The 15,503-nt window shown below is 59.1% G+C and overlaps 1 protein-coding gene across 3 annotated transcripts in view; it reads left to right on the forward strand.

Annotated features, from left to right (window-relative positions):
• Positions 1 to 2,092: 2,092 nt before the first annotated feature.
• Positions 2,093 to 15,503, forward strand: part of UBE2G2 (ubiquitin conjugating enzyme E2 G2) — a 28,182-nt gene continuing 14,771 nt past the window's right edge. The window contains exons 1-3 of one of the 3 annotated variants that reach the window (XM_051839980.2): positions 2,093 to 2,248; positions 13,356 to 13,391; positions 13,484 to 13,529. In XM_051839980.2, coding sequence (XP_051695940.1) covers positions 2,206 to 2,248; positions 13,356 to 13,391; positions 13,484 to 13,529 — 125 coding nt within the window. In that variant the 5' untranslated portion in view covers positions 2,093 to 2,205. Of the gene's footprint in view, positions 2,249 to 3,355; positions 3,441 to 13,355; positions 13,392 to 13,483; positions 13,530 to 15,503 lie in introns of those variants that run through there. The other 2 variants (XM_051839979.2, XM_051839981.2) reach the window with 2 other exon arrangements.

Consider the following 15,503-nt stretch of genomic DNA (forward strand, 5'->3'; position numbering starts at 1 on the left):
GTTGTTCCCGCCCAGGGGCATGCTCTCCCCCGGGAGCCCCCTCAGCCGACGGCACTGGCATCCCGTCCCGGGGGCTCTGGGTGGCAGACAAGCCTGGATGTTAATGGGGCATCACGTTGTATTCTCCTTTGCACAACTGGCCGCCTCTTTGCTCGTCTGCTTTGGGATGCAGTGAATGGATACCAGCCTGGCGCTGAGGAAGTCGGAATACCAGATGCGACAAAGCCGTGAGCGAGCACAGCCGAAGGGTTCGGGGAGGCGGGGAAAGCGGGCTTGACTCGCTCACCCGCCAAGTCCGCGGACTACAGTGGACGCACAGCCTGCCGGCAGGGACGGCACCGCCACCTAGGAGTGCCACGGCCATCGTGTGATCAACTCGTATTGTGGGGGTTTTCACCACTTGAACATGAAACTAATCCTGATACTGTTAGGTAGGAAGTCAGGATTTAGCCTCTGTGTGTGTGTGTGTGTGTGTGAGAGAGAGAGAGAGAGAGACCTGAAGACAGCACCTGCTACAGAAGCCCCGAAGCCGAGAGAGAGAGAGAGAGAGAGAGAGAGAGAGAGAGAGAGAGAGAGAGAGAGAGACCTGAAGACAGCACCTGCTACGGAAGCCCCGAAGCCCAGCGTCCCCCACTCCAAAGTCCTGCCCGGGCCCTGGAGACCTCCCAGGGGGTCCCAGCCCTGCCCCGGGGAAAGCTCCCAGAATTCTCTCCTCAGGACCAAAGGGGCTCCTGACCTGAGGACGCGGGGCACTAAAGCCTTCCCAGACGCCCTAGGGGGGCCCCCCTACTCTGCCAGGAGCCAGCGAATCTGGGAGGAATTTGCTAATTTTCACCCAATAAACCCTTCCGCCAGGACTCCCCACCCTTTGTCCAGGAGGAGAGGGGGAGGGGTAAAGAGACGCCCTTAAAAACCCAGGGAGCCCCACCGCCGGCGCTCGGCCCTCTGCTCTGCGCTGACCGCCCGCCTGGCCTGCCCAGGTGTGTCCCTCCACTCAGCCACGTGGCCTCGCTGCCCCCAGTCCCAGCGGCTGGGCGCTCTCTGTCCCTTCCGTCCTGACCGGTGCCTGTCCCCAGTGAAGCCTCATCACTCCGCTCTGTCTCACGCCTGGATTTGCTGCTGGAAGACGAGAACCCACGGCCTCCACGGCCTTCCCTCCGGTGACAAAGCGAGCTACAAACCGCATTTTTTTTTTTGACAGGCAGAGTGGACAGTGAGAGAGAGAGACAGAGAGAAAGGTCTTCCTTTGCCGTTGGTTCACCCTCCAATGGCCGCTGCGGCCGGCGCACCGCGCTGATCCGAAGGCAGGAGCCAGGTGCTTCTCCTGGTCTCCCATGGGGTGCAGGGCCCAAGCACCTGGGCCATCCTCCACTGCACTCCCTGGCCACAGCAGAGAGCTGGCCTGGAAGAGGGGCAACCGGGACAGAATCCGGCGCCCCGACCGGGACTAGAACCCGGGGTGCCGGCGCCGCAGGCGGAGGATTAGCCTAGTGAGCCGCGGCGCCGGCCCAACCCGCGTTTTTCAAAACAGTGCCATCGGTGAGTAGCAAACGACACCTGGACGCCAGGGCTGGAGCGTGGCCGGCAGCCCCGAGGAGCTCTGTGTGTAGACCCGCGCAGGCGGGACGCCCGGGGCACAGCGAGGACGCCTGCGTCCCGCCGTGGAGGACGGACATCCCCACAGTCCTCTGCCGCCCTCGACCACGCCGACGGAGGCCACGGCCGCCCGCGGGAGGAGTCCCTTCCGCGACGGAGGAGGCAGGCCGCGGTGGGCGAGTTCGGGGCCCCCAGCACCCGACAGGGCGGCCGACGGGACCGCCCCTCAGGGAAGGCGGGCGCCGGGGCCGACGGGACCGCCCCTCAGAGAAGGCGGGCGCCGGGGACCGCGGCCCGCACACACTGGGCGCAGGAAGGGAGGGCCGGAACTCGGGCTGCGGCCTCCGCCCTCCTCCCGGCCGAGCCCCGAGGCGCGGCCCCGCTCCCCGACGCCGGAACGCGCCGCCCACCGGTGCCGAGCCCCGCCCGGAAGACGCCCGGGCGCCCACACACCGGCTCAGCCCTGCTGCGACGCCGCGCATGCGCGCCCCGCCTCGCCCCGGAAGGGCTTGCGCGCCCACGGCGGCGACCCGGAAGAAGTCCCTCGCGAGGGGGCGGGAGGGACGAGCGCGGATGCGGCGAGGCCGCTGAGCCAGCTGTCGCCGGGCCATGGCGGGTACGGCGCTCAAGAGGCTGATGGCCGAGTACAAACGTGAGTCCGGGGCGGCGGGCTGCGGCCTGGGACCCGGGGGAGCCGGGGCCTCGCGCAGGAGCTCGGGACGGGGCGCCCGCGTGCGCGAGACCGAGGACGGAGCCCGGCGCGGTGGCCCTCGGCCGCGGGAGCGCCGAGGCGAGGGCCGGTCAGGCCGGGGCTTCCGGAGCTGGGCTGGCGCCGGCGCCTCTCTGGTCGGGAGCCCCCGACTAGGCGTGAGGTGCGGTGCGGGCCCCGCCACGTCCCGTCCGCCCGGCTCGCGGCGGGTGCCGCACAGAGCCCGCGCTCGCTGTCGGGAGGAACTTGGGCGTTGGGTAGAACAGCGAGTGTCGTAGAAGCAAGTGGTGGACACAGGTGCACTGGCGCTTCCGGGGCGGCGGCGGCTGTGGGAGGACCCGGGCGGGGCCTGCCCTGGGGCAGCCCGGGCGGGGCCGGGGGTCTGGTTCCGTTCTGGTTCCGTTGGCCCTAGTCTGGACGAGCAGGTGCTGACTTGCTCACGTATCCCGAAGGCAGCCCCCCTTGCGCCCGTGCCGCCCGACCCAGCCTTGCAGCGTGGAGTTCGGGCTTCCCGGCGGGACGCGCGCCGGCAGAGGTGTTCCCCGCTTGTTGTCCTTGCCAGAGCTCCGGCCCTGCTTCGGCCCGGTTGTCGGTTGCAGCCGTGAGCCCTAGAGCCGCTGGCCCGGAGCTGTGCTGTGTGTCCCTGCCTGAAACCCCGGGGTGGATGCGGAGGGCGGGGCTCCACGGATGCCTCCCCGGGACCCCGGGCCCCGTCACCAAACTAGTGGGAGTGGGGGCTTAGGGATACGATTAAGTTCCTGAGTCTAGAGGGAGGCGATTCTGCCCTGAACGGACCAAGGCGGGAGGAGGCTGCCTGCCCCGCGGCCCTGGGCCAACAGGCAGGAGCCTGGGGCCTCTGCTCCAGCCACGTGGCACTGCAGCCACCGTGCCAGCCGCTGAGTAAACTTGGGCGGCAGCCCGGCCAGCATCTTGATTCTGGCTTTGGGAAGCTAAACAGAACCGGCTGCCCTGCTCGGCCCAGACGTCCGACACGTGGGAACTGTGAGGTCATCAATGGGCATTGTTTCACCCGCCAAGTGGTCACTGTGTTGGCCGTGACACAAGATGAACACGCGGACGCAGTGTGCGGACGCTGAGCACGGAAGAGGCCTTGCCCCTGCGGCCCGGACACGCGGTGAGGTTTCAGCACTGGCCGGGCGTGTGGCTTGTGCTCAGCACGTCCCAGGAGAAGGCAGCCCCTGAACAGGGTGTGGGCAGGTCGGAGGGACGTTCTGGCCAGCTCGCTGCCTTTGGGAGTAATCGCAGGACGGAGACCGGTAGCTAGACTCTGCCCGGGCGCCTGCGCCTACAGCCAGTTGACCTCCAGGCAGAGTGATGAGCCCAGGTCCACGGGGTCAGAAGAGACAGGAGGCGGCCGCAGACGCCTCACTGCAGGCTTCTGGAGGCTTCGCGCATCCTCTGTCCAGGGCTCAGGCCCAGGGCTGCGTGATCAATGCTGCCAGCGCGGCCCTTGGCGCCCGCGTTCTGTCCTCTCCCGCTCTGGGGCCCAGAAGTCTCCAGTCAAGGTGCTGGCAGGACTGTGCTGCCTCTGAGGGTTCTGGGGAGACTCCTTCCCTGTCTCTTCCGCCCCTGGTGGTTGCCCACAGTCCTCGGTGTTCTTGGCTCCTGGTGGCGGAACTCCGACCTCTGACCCCGCCTGTCAGGGGTGTGTGTACGCACGCGTGTGTGTGCGCGCACGCACGGTGGTGGTGTTGCCCTTATCAGGACATCAGTCGTTGGTGATCAGCGACTTCAAATGCTGCATTTCCAAATAAGGTCACATTCACACATGCTGGGTACACAAGTTTTGGGGGGACGTAAAAACCCTGGTACAGTATCTAGTGGGGCCCCAAAATTGTGGGTCTGAAACTGGACTCCTCCTGCTTTCTCATCTCGTTTGTCCGGTTGTTTGGGCTAAAAGCCCTCAGTGCCCTGATGCCTCACTGCACAGCCGCGTGTAACCCGGGGAGGGCCCCCCGCGCTCCCCCACTCCCCACCCCCACGCTGGCCCGGGCTCCTCTTCATCCTGAGGTCTGGGGCAGCTCTCGCTCCACGCACAGAGCCTGTTGCAGTGCGGGTCCAAGCAGGCCGCTCGCCCATTACCCGAGTCCTTACGTGGCCCCCCTGCACACTCCGTGTGCCCCTTCTCCTCCCTGGGCCTTCACCCCCGAGCCTGCCCTGCCGCCCTGGCTGGCCTTGCGGCTGCTGCCCCCTTTTAGTTTTTCAAATATTGCAGGTTGTGAAGTCTGTTATTTATGTGCAGGTGTGTGATAAGGTGTGTCCAGATTAGATAGCAAAGTGATCCTCTGTGTCTGAGCCTGGCTCAAGACCGAAGGGTCGCAGCAAGTGGGAAGTCCTTCCCTCGGCCGCCAGCACTGGCTCCCGTCCTGGGTTTCGTCTGAGTCCTTGTTACGGCTCTAAGCGACGTGTTTTGTCCAGCATGTGTTCTGTGAATCGCAGTTCGCTTAGCATTTTTCTTTTTCATTGTTTTGGAAGATTTATTTATTTATTTTGAAAGTTGGAGTTAGAGTTGGGGTGTGTGTGTGTGTGGGGGGGGAGACAGAGAAAGAGAGAGAGAGAGAGAGATCTTCCATCCACTGTTTCACTTCCCAGATGGCTGCAGCTGCCAGCACTGGGCCAGGCTGAAGCCAGGAGCTTCATGTGGGTCTCCCACTGGGTGCAGGACCCCAAGGACTTGCTCCATCTTCCTCTGCTTTCCCAGATGCATTAGCAGGGAGCTGGATTGGAAGTGGAGCAGCCGGGACCTGAACTGGCACCCATGTGGGATGCTGGCATTGCGAGTGGCAGCTTTTCCCCCTACCGTTCAGTAGTATTCCATTAGTGATGGACATTTAGGGGCTTCCAGGGTCTGCTTTTTTTTTTTTTTTTTTTTACTTGAAATGCAGAGTGAGAGAGCTTTGAGCCCCTGGTTTACTCCCCAAATGGCCACAACAGCTAGGGCTGGCCAGGCCAAAGCCAGGAGGTCTGTCTGGGTCTCCCACGTGGGCGACAGAGGCCCCAGCGCTTGCACTGTCCTGCCCCGCTTTCCCGGGAGCGTTAGCTGGATGGGAGCAGACAGAACAGGGACTGAGCCCAGTGTGTGCGGGAGGCCGACCCAGTGCTGGACGGGGACCGAGCCCAGTGTGTGCGGGAGGCCGACCCAGTACTGTGCAGGAGGCCAATCCAGTACTGGACTGGGACCGAGCCCAGTGCTGCTGTGCGGGAGGCCGACCCAGTACTGGACGGGGACCGAGCCCAGTGCTGCTGTGCGGGAGGCCAACCCAGTGCTGGACGGGGACCGAGCCCAGTGCTGCTGTGCGGGAGGCCGACCCAGTACTGGGCGGGGACCGAGCCCAGTGCTGCTGTGCGGGAGGCTGACCCAGTATTGGTGGGGACCGAGCCCAGTGTGTGCGGGAGGCCGACCCAGTACTGGACGGGGACCGAGCCCAGTGTGTGCGGGAGGCTGACCCAGTACTGGACGGGGACCGAGCCCAGTGTGTGCGGGAGGCCGACCCAGTACTGGACGGGGACCGAGCCCAGTGCTGCTGTGCGGGAGGCCGACCCAGTGCTGGACGGGGACCGAGCCCAGTGCTGCTGTGCGGGAGGCCGGCATCGCAGTGGGGCAGTGGGGGGCTTCCTGCTGCACCACAGCGCCGGCCGGGCTTCCCGGTTTGTTGACCTCCATTCTATAGAGTGTGTCTTGGTGCCAGTGTGCAGAGTGTGGGGGTGGTGTGGGGCCGGCTGATGCAGCGTGTGTTCCTGTGCACAGCGGCGAGAGCTGCCGTAGCCGTGCAGTGTTCACTTGCCAGTGTGCGGGGGGGACGTGGTGCTGTGGCTGTCAGTTCGTGTTTCCCTCATCTTGAATGGAGCTGAGAACCCTTCGGCGCGGGAGGGCCAGCGTGTGTTGCCTCTGCCTGCCTCTCTCACGAGTTCTCCGCAGGTTCTTTGTCTCACTGCCGTTAGTTCTGCATCTTTCTTTTCTCTGTGCTCTCCCTAAGCCGTGCTGTTCCGGTGTTAGATTATTGTCCCTGTTGGTGCTGTCTTTCAGCCTGTCAGAGCGCCTGGTTCCAGTCCCACACCACACTTCTCATCCAGCTTCCTGCCGATGCACAGCCGGGGAGGCCCAGGTGGTGACTCCAGCGCTTGGGCCCTTGCCCCCCACATGGGAGGCCCAGGTGGAGTTCAGAGCTCCTGGCATTGGTCTGGCCAGCCCTCGCTGTTACAGGCATTCGGGGATGAATCAGTGGATAGAAGATATTCTCTCTTCTTCCTCACTCTCTGTTGCTCTGTCTTTCAAATAAATCTTTACAAAGATCTAAGAAAAGTTTTTTAAAAATGTGCAACCTGATGAGCTTTGTTGTGTATATACCGTGTGGCCTTCAGCACGGTCACTGTGAGTGGTCCCTGTCATCCCCAGGGGTCTGCCCTGCCCCTGTCCTCCCGTCCCCCCCCCCCCCGCTCTCCCCACCTGCCCCTGTCCTCCCATCCCCCCGCTTTCACCACCTGCCCCTGTCCCCCCGCTTCTCCACCTGCTGCTGTCCCCCCACCCCGCTCTCCCCACCTGCCCTGCCCTCCTGCTTTCACCACCTGCCCCTGTCCCCCCGCTTCTCCACCTGCTGCTGTCCCCCCACCCCGCTCTCCCCACCTGCCCTGCCCTCCTGCTTTCTCCACCTGCCCCTGCCCCCCCCGCTTTCTCCACCTGCCCCTGTCCTCCAGCTCCCCCCACCTGCCTCCTGTCTTATTTCCCCCCTGCTCCCCCCACCTGCCCCTGCCCCCCCACCCCGCTCTCCCCACCTGCCCCTGTCCCCCCACCCCGCTCTCCCCACCTGCCCCTGCCCCCCCCGCTTTCTCCACCTGCCCCTGTCCCCCCACCCCGCTCTCCCCACCTGCCCTGTCCTCCTCCTGTTCCCCTCTATCCGCGTGGTCTTTCACATCCTGTGGATCGTCGTGCCCTGTTTGGGGCAGGCTTCTTTCACAGTTGTCTGTGTTGTGTGTCTCAGGGCAGGCATCCCCTTTCCTGGGGATTTGTTCCGGGACCCCCAGCAGATGCTGAAACCATGGGAATGCCACGTGTTTTCCTGTGTATACAAACCTGTGGTACAGTAGGTCGGCTGTAACAGGCGCTCTGTGCCTGTGGTGTCTGCACGGCCACGCGGCAGGCGGTGAGCACAGTGGTGGCCCGGGTCCTGCGTGGGCTCCCAGTCTCCTGGTGCCTAGGGTCTGTTTATCTCTGCCTCACGTGGCCAGCCACACCACCTGGCCTTGGTCTCTGGCCTTGCCCTCCTCTGGGCGGGTGTGGGTTATCCCCTTACGGTGGGCTGACTTTCCCTGTGGTTGCTGAAGGCAGGCATCCTCTTGTATTCCTTTTCTGATAAAGTGCCAGTCCTCTGAACTTCTGTTTTTAAAAATTTATTTATTTGAGGCCGGCGCCGCGGCTCACTAGGCTAATCCTCCGCCTAACGGCGCCGGCACACCGGGTTCTAGTCCCGGTCGGGGCGCCGGATTCTGTCCCGGTTGCCCCTCTTCCAGGCCAGCTCTCTGCTGTGGCCCGGGGAAGGCAGTGGAGGATGGCCCAGGTGCTTGGGCCCTGCACCCCATGGGAGACCAGGAAAAGCACCTGGCTCCTGGCTCCTGCCATCGGATCAGCGCGGTGCGCCGGCCGCAGTGCGCCGGCCGCGGCGGCCATTGGAGGGTGAACCAACGGCAAAAAGGAAGACCTTTCTCTCTGTCTCTCTCTCTCTCACTGTCCACTCTGCCTGTCAAAAAATTAAAAAAAAAAAAAAAAAAAAATTTATTTATTTGAAAAACATGGGGTGGCCTTATGGTGTAATGGGTAGCTGCCACCTGCAACATTGGTTCAGATCTCGGCTGCTTCACGTCCACTCCATGCCTGGAAGAGCAGCCCAAGAGCTTGGGCCCCGCACCCAGGTCGGAGACCTGAGAGGAGCTCCTGGCTCCTGGCTGCACCCCTGCTCAGGCCCAGCTGCGCAGTCATCTGGGGAGTGAACCGGCGGATGGAAGATGGATCTGCTTCTCTGTCTCTCTCTGTCTTTCAAATAAATAAAATCTTGAAAAGAGTGACAGAGAGAGACGTTCCATCCACTGCTTCACTTCCCAAATGGCTGCAGCAGCCAGGTAGGGGCCAGGCTTAAGCTGGGAGTCGGGAGCTCCATCTTGCTTTCTCACACGGGTGCAGGGGCCCAGACACTTGGGCCATCTTCTGCTGCTTTCCCGGCGCATTAGCAGGAGACTGGATTGGAAGCAGAGCTGCCGGACTCGAAGGGTTGCTCCCATGGACCTGCGATATCAGCCTCACAAATGGCGGCCTAACTGCTGAGCCACAGTGCTGGCTCCCTCTGAACGCTTTTTTTTTTTTTTTTTTTTTTTATTAATTTGAAAGAATTTCAGAGAGAGATCTTCCACCTGCCGGTTCACTCTCCAGATGGCTGCAACAGTTGGGCTGGGCCAGGCCGAAGCCAGGAGCCTGGGACTGCTTCTGGGTCCCCATGTGGGTGCAGGGTTAGCATGGCTCTGGGGCTGCCCTCCGTTGCTTTCCTAGGCACACCAGCAGAGAGTGGAATCAGCAGTGAGCAGCTGGGAATCCAGCCAGCACCCACAGGGGACGCTGGTGCCCGGGGGCAGCCTAACCTGCGCACAGCACTGGCCCTCTGGGCGCTTGCTCAGTGAGCGTGGAGAGTTGAGTCTGCTCCTGTGCCTCTGTAGCCCTCGGACCAGAACTCCTGTGGTTGGACTGTTAAGTGTCTGAGTAGTGCCTTTTAAAGATCATAAGGTGGGGCTGCCCTGTGGCGCAGAGGGTTAAAGCTCCGGCCTGCAGCACCAGCATCCCATATGGGCGCCGATCCGAGTCCTGGCTGTTCTGATCCAGCTCTCTGCTAATGGACCTGAGAAAGCAGCAGCAGATGACCCACGAGCTTGGGTCCCTGCGCCTTGGGAGACCTGGAAGAAGCCTCTGGCTCCTGGCTTCAGCCCAGCCTGTCACTTGGGGAGTGAACCAGCAGATGGAAGATCTCTCTCTGTCTCTACCTATCTCTGTAACTTTGCCTTTCAGATACATGAGATACATCTTAAAAAGATTATAAGTTTTTCTTGTTGTTGTTTCTGTGAGGTACAATTTGGTTTTAAATTTTTTAGTATTTCTTTTTTTTTCTTAAAAAAGATTTATTTATTTGAAAGACAGAGTTAGAGAAGGAGAGAGACAGAGGCAGGGACAGAGACATTTTCCATCGTCTGGTTCACTCCCCAAATAGCTGTACCAGGCCGCCTGGGCCAAGCTGGAGCCGGGAGCCTGGAGCTCCGTCCGGGCCCCCACGTGGATGGCAGAGCCCAGATGCTTGCTCCTGGATGCCTTGGCAGGGAGCAGCTGGGAGCTGAGCCAACGCCGTGTGGGCGCCAGCACCACAGGTTGGGGATTAGCCTGCTGTGCCCCAACACCAGCCCCCATAGTTCAGGTTTGAAAGGTTTTTATTTGAATTTTTTCCCTTTATTTCAAAGAGAGAGATTTGCTGTCTGCTTGTTTACGCCACAAATGCCTGCAACTGCCGGGCTGGGCCGGGCTGGAGAACCTCAAACTCGATCTGTGTGTCCCACGGGGGACTTGGCCGCTGTCTGGTGTCCCCCAGGGTGCACGTTAGCAGGGAGCCGGGTCAGTGGAGCAGCTGGGGCTGCCCCAGGCACTGCAGCGAGGGTGTGGGCTTCCAGAGGGCAGTTGAGCCGCTGGGCCGAGTTCCGCTTCCCTGACTCAGTATCTCGTGCTTCTCTGCTCTCTCAGAAGTCGTAAGAGTTCTTCTAGATATTTCTAGGGTTCTTCAAGTCGCCTCTCTGGCCCACCTGAAGTGATTTTTGCATGTCTGAGATAAAGGGCAGGGTCATTTGCAAACGGCCATGCAGCTGGTAGTGGTAGCGTGTAGACATGTATTGCCTCAAGGCCTGCAGCTGGGAGTCCGAGAGCCCTCCCCTGCACCGCTGTGTCCCCACCCAGCCTCACGTCTCCTCTCCCAGTGCAGAGGCCTCCTCTGGGACGACCTTGCTTACACTCCTTCCGCCGTCTTCGTCCGACTTGCCCTGCGCTCACTCTTCTAGCATCTGGGTGTCTGGCTGTGGCGGTCTCCCCTGGGCCGTGTGGCCCCTCTTGATAGATATTCGCATGGCTTCCAGTTTTTGCTGGCATAAAACCCCCTGGAATGAGGAGCATTATGCATGTATCTTTTCTTATTAAAATTGTTTATTTGAAAGGCAGATTCAGGGAGATCTTCTACCCACTGTTTCACTTCCTGAATCCCCGCAACTGCCAGGCTGGGCCAGGCCTGAAGCCAGGAGACCGTCTCCCGTGTAGGTGGGTGCAGCAGCCAGGTGACCAGAACGCGGTACCAGTACCGTCTCCTGTGTAGGTGGGTGCAGCAACCTGAGCCCTTGAGCCCTCACTGCCTCCAGACAGTCCTGGTGTGTCCAAACCCGGAGTCCAGCGCCTTTCCCTGTTCCCACAGTGCATCTGTGGGATAGCTTTCCAGAAGTGGGGCTGTGGGTCAAAAGTTAAATTTATCTTTCATTTTACATGGTGACTAGTTTTTAAAGCCACGATTTTAAGAAAAATAAGTTTTTAACAAATGATTGTTCTCAAGGGGTCATTGAAAACGAATGGCAGGTGGTCTTCGGAGACTTCTGATGTTAAGATTTCTTTCTAAACTTTTTTCCCCAATAAATGTGTGTGTGTGTGTGTGTGCGTGTGTGCGCGCGTGCCTATGTCTGCCTGTGCCCATGACACTCTAGAAGCTGTGTGTGTGCACGTGCCTACACGTGCAGACCACAAGGGGGAGAAGTGTGCTGGTGGCTCGTGGTCTGCAGTTCCCTAATGGCCAGCAGAGGCCGCTGTTGGATAGGGCTACAGGTGGGAAGGCTGTGGAGCCTGTGGGTAGGAGAGCAGGTCAGGGAGGCGTCACGTGGGGGAACCCCAGTGGAAGAGTGGTCCTGCCTAGGGCACACCTGGCAGGCTGCGCCCCTCCCCCACTGCTGTGGCAGTTTACCGCGTCTTACCTTACTTTGTTCTTTTTCTTTAATTAGGTAATTTGTGGATAAATTGCAACAATTTACACATCTTCATTTTTCATTTTGACTTCTTGACTCAGTGCAGGCCTCTTCCCACGTCTGGGGAGCAGAGGAGGCTGCTTTTAGACAGAAAGGGCAGAAGCAGCGGAAGGGTCCTTTGGAATTAGCGCCTGGTGGGGCGGGGACAGGGGACGGAGCCCTGGGGAAGTGCGCAGTTCAGGTCGCCTCTGGGTGTGAGGCCTGGAGCAGAGCGGGTGGGCTCTCACCCCGTGGAAGCGGCCTGTCGGGAGATTGGAGCTCTGATCCCTACTTGGCAGAAGGGCCTCGTGAGCTCCGTCTGAGCTCCGTGCCGGGAGCCCGCGTATGAGTGGCTCCAGCTTGGGTTGTAGTGGTCAGTTCAGAGGCCCTGTCTGCAGCAGCGGCCTCCTGGAACTTTGATTTCATCGTGGGAACTAGCCGAGGTTTCATATGATTGAGTGTGAACGGCGGCTGTTCCTGCTGCACGGCCTGCGCACCAGACACAGAGAGGTTGCTGGGCCTGGTGTTTACCCCTCCTCTGAGTCCTCCCTCCTTGAAATGCGTGGTTCAGTGGACTTGGGGTCAGCGCCACTGCTCACCCTGCTTCTCCGGCCCCCGCGCTGTCGCTTCCTCCTCCGCTCCTCCACGTCTGCTCACCCGTGCTTCCTTGGAGCAGGTCTCAGTAGTTCCAGCACCGGGGGCGTTCAGGGCGCAGTGGTTTTCCTGGGTCGGCCTTGTTTATGGCGGGGTGTTGAGCTCGGTGTTCCCTAGTCCTTGCAAAAGCAGGCAGTGACACCCTGGGAAGTGGCGCTCCGGAGGGCTCCGTCCACTCCTGTAGGTGCCCTGTGTCTGTGTGCACGCCCCCAGACGCACAACGCCAGTGGCCGTCTTTGCTTCCAGCATCACTCCCTGCCTCCCGCCTGCCCATCGACCCTTCTCGCCTGCTTGTGAAGCAGGTGGCCGTGAGCGGGGCTCCTTCAGGACCAGTGCTTCTGGCCTGCCGACTTCGTGCCTCGTTCTGTGTGCGTCTTGACCTCCTCTACTGTCCTCTGGGGGTTGATTTTGTGTTCCAGAAAGCAACTGAAATTGTTGGGTCGGCTTTATTGAGACAGGCCTGCACGTAATAAAAGTGCGGCTCTCAGATGCTGTCTGAGCTGTGACGGGTGCCTGTTGTTCAGCTGCCGGCGCTGCAGCCACAGGAGCCCTGGTGCCCTGCTGCCGGCCCTCCCGTCCCCCTAGGGGCTTCTGGCAGCGTTGCACTTCCTGTTGGGAGTTTTACCATTTCTAGAGTTTCGTGTGAATAGACTCAAGTCACGTGACCATTTGTGCCACACTTCTTTCTCTCAGCGCCATGCTGTTCAGGGCAGCGTGTGGCTGTGTGTGTCCGTGGTCTGTTTTCACTGCGCGGTGTAAGCAGGTCTCACCTCTGCACCGTGTGGTGGGCAGAGCCTGGCTCCAGTCTGCAGCAGCCTCTGGTCTAGAGCCACTGGGGGTCTGGGCACCTGTGGAACGTGGTCTGTGGGTCTCGCACTGCGGCGAGGTGGTGCAGCCGATGGCCAGCGTGCAGAATGGGATAGATCAGGTCACGTGACGCTTTTGCAGCTCACCGTGGCTCAGCGCTCTAGCCGGTCACTCTCAGAGAGGTTTGTGCCAACTTTTAAAGGGGCGGGAAAGACTGTTCAGTGGAAAATCAGGTGCCAGATTTATGAGGGCTAGCCAGAGTAACCAGCCGTGAGGGGTGCTCTGCAGAGATGGGGTCCCTGTTGCTTTCCACTCACAAATGAGAAGATGCACAATTCTGTGACTGTGAGGAACCCTGAGTGGACGAGGCTTTTGCTTTGGGCAGGCAGGTCCGCTCGTTGAGTGTGTGCTCTGTGATTGACCAGCTGATATAACTGGTACCGCTGTTTTGTTAAAGTGACGCAACTTTCATTCTGTTTGGTGATGGTTTTGCTTTTTAATTTTGTAGAATTAACGCTGAATCCCCCAGAAGGAATTGTGGCAGGTAAGACACTAACATTTACTTCTTTGTAACTTTTAATTGCCAAAGTTGCTTTCGAACTTGAAATGTTTTGGGATTTTTTTCTTGCCCCGCAGGTCCCATGAACGAGGAGAATTTTTTTGAGTGGGAGGCGCTGATCATGTAAGTTACTCCCGTGTTGCTGGTGTCCAGCGCTGAGGCTGTCCAGAAGCATCTGCTGGGAAAGGCCACGTGGACACGGACGCGCTGTGCTCTCCCGTGTCCGTGTGTGGGCAGAAGCAGCCGCAGCAAGAGGTCCCCAGGGAGTGGCAGTGAAAGTTGTGTTTGTAGGATTTTAAAATAATTTTTAACGTCGTATTGTCATGGTGGGTTAGCCTTCAGCCGGGGTGACTCGGCCTTCCAGAAGCCCTGAAGCTCTGAGGCCTGGATAGAAGGGGTCGGGGCGACTGCACAGGGCCCGCCAGCTGCTGGGACCTCTTCCTTCACCTCCTGCCCTCACCACTCACCCCTGTGAGTGCCCCTCCTATTCCTGTGCCCTGGAGCTGCCCTGGCCTGAAGCCCCATCCAGACCTCCCGCTGCTGCCTGGCTCACAGCCCTGCTGCTGGCAAGAGGGTCGAACAGTCCTGTGATCTCTGCCTTCTTTGTTCCTTGGCTAGCTGGGGGTGGGAGGGCCCTTCCCGGGCTGACTTTTTTCACAGCAGGGTCAGGGAGACGAGGGAGCTGAGCGCGTGAGCAGTGCGGCTTTCTCCTTAGTGAGCTGGATGATCCTGTGCTGGGTGTTGCCGCGTTGAGAAGTGCTGTGGTGAGTGGGGCGGGACAGGGCAGAGGCTCTGCTGGGCCAAGCGTGAACCCGCTCAGGGACAGAATCCTCCCCTTCATCAAGCGTTCGGCATTTGCCTGTCACTTGTATCACGTCACTTCTTCATGACGTCTGGAAAACAAGCTGTTACCAAATGTTGTCTGGGAGGTTAGATAACACATGAAAATTGTTTTGAAAAATGAGATTTTTTGATTAGCAAAAAGTTTTTTAAAAGATTATCTATAAACACTGTCTAGACAGAGTGCAGCCTGCCTCACAGTCCCTGGTCATTTCTAGCATTGCTGATTGATTGAGCTTAGGGCACATATTTTTCCTATGTCTGAAAGTTCTAGAACATGTGTGTATGAGATGTGGCACCATCAGGACCCCCATCCTCTGTCCATTTGGGCTACATTCCAACCTGTAGCAGGTGCCTGAGCCTACAGACGGCACCAGACTCTGTGCGGGAGACTTTGGAGTTTGTAGAAGATGCACACGTTTCCTGTACCCGTGATGTAAGGGTGCTGCACAAAGTTCATGGAAAATGAAGTTAATAGATGTTTATCTGGTGCAAAAATTGTGAAATCCATACATACTAGGAGTTTCCAAAAATCAATGCAAAATATGTACTATGGAAAACTGCATGGATTTCAAAAGTTTTTTGCATCAAAGTAATCATTTAATTCCATTTTCCAGGAACTTTTTGAAGTCCTCTTGCAGAATTTGATTTATAGGCCCTTTGCAAGGTAAACAGTATTTAATAATAAAATGGAGCAGTAGTAACAAAATGTGGCAATAAGTGTTACTGAATCATTTATTTCTGGAATTTTCCATGGATATTGTCAGACTGCGGTGCACTGTGGGTACCCGGAACTCCAGTGCTGTGTCTTTCACCCCAAGGCGGTCAGCGGCGCCTCAGCCTGTGCTGTCGTGCAGCTAGTGGATGACAGCAGTGTCCTGCATGGTTCATGACCTGCTTGTCTGGTCTGCTGTGTCCTGTGCCACCACAGAGACACCTGCCATCACTCCCACGCCACCTGGACAGCACCTGCTGGTGGGCCAGGGCACACCCGCAGGAGATGTGTCAAGAGCTCATTAAGGGAACAGTTGAGCCCTGTGGTTGGTTTTTGAAACTTGTTCATTGTTAAAAATCTGTTAATGTTAACTATTACTGATTTTAGATAAACAGCATAAAACTAAACCAATATTTTGAAAGCCTGTCTTAAAAAGTATCAGAGCTATTTTTAGGTAGAGCACTTTGTGTTTGAATGAAGCTTTTACATTAACGTGGAATTCCCCGCTTCACGATCTGCTGAGTTTGTGGGTTTTGGTTCTG

Source organism: Oryctolagus cuniculus, chromosome 4 (assembly GCF_964237555.1).
Source record: "Oryctolagus cuniculus chromosome 4, mOryCun1.1, whole genome shotgun sequence".
In the NCBI taxonomy this organism is placed as follows: Eukaryota; Metazoa; Chordata; class Mammalia; order Lagomorpha; family Leporidae; genus Oryctolagus; species Oryctolagus cuniculus.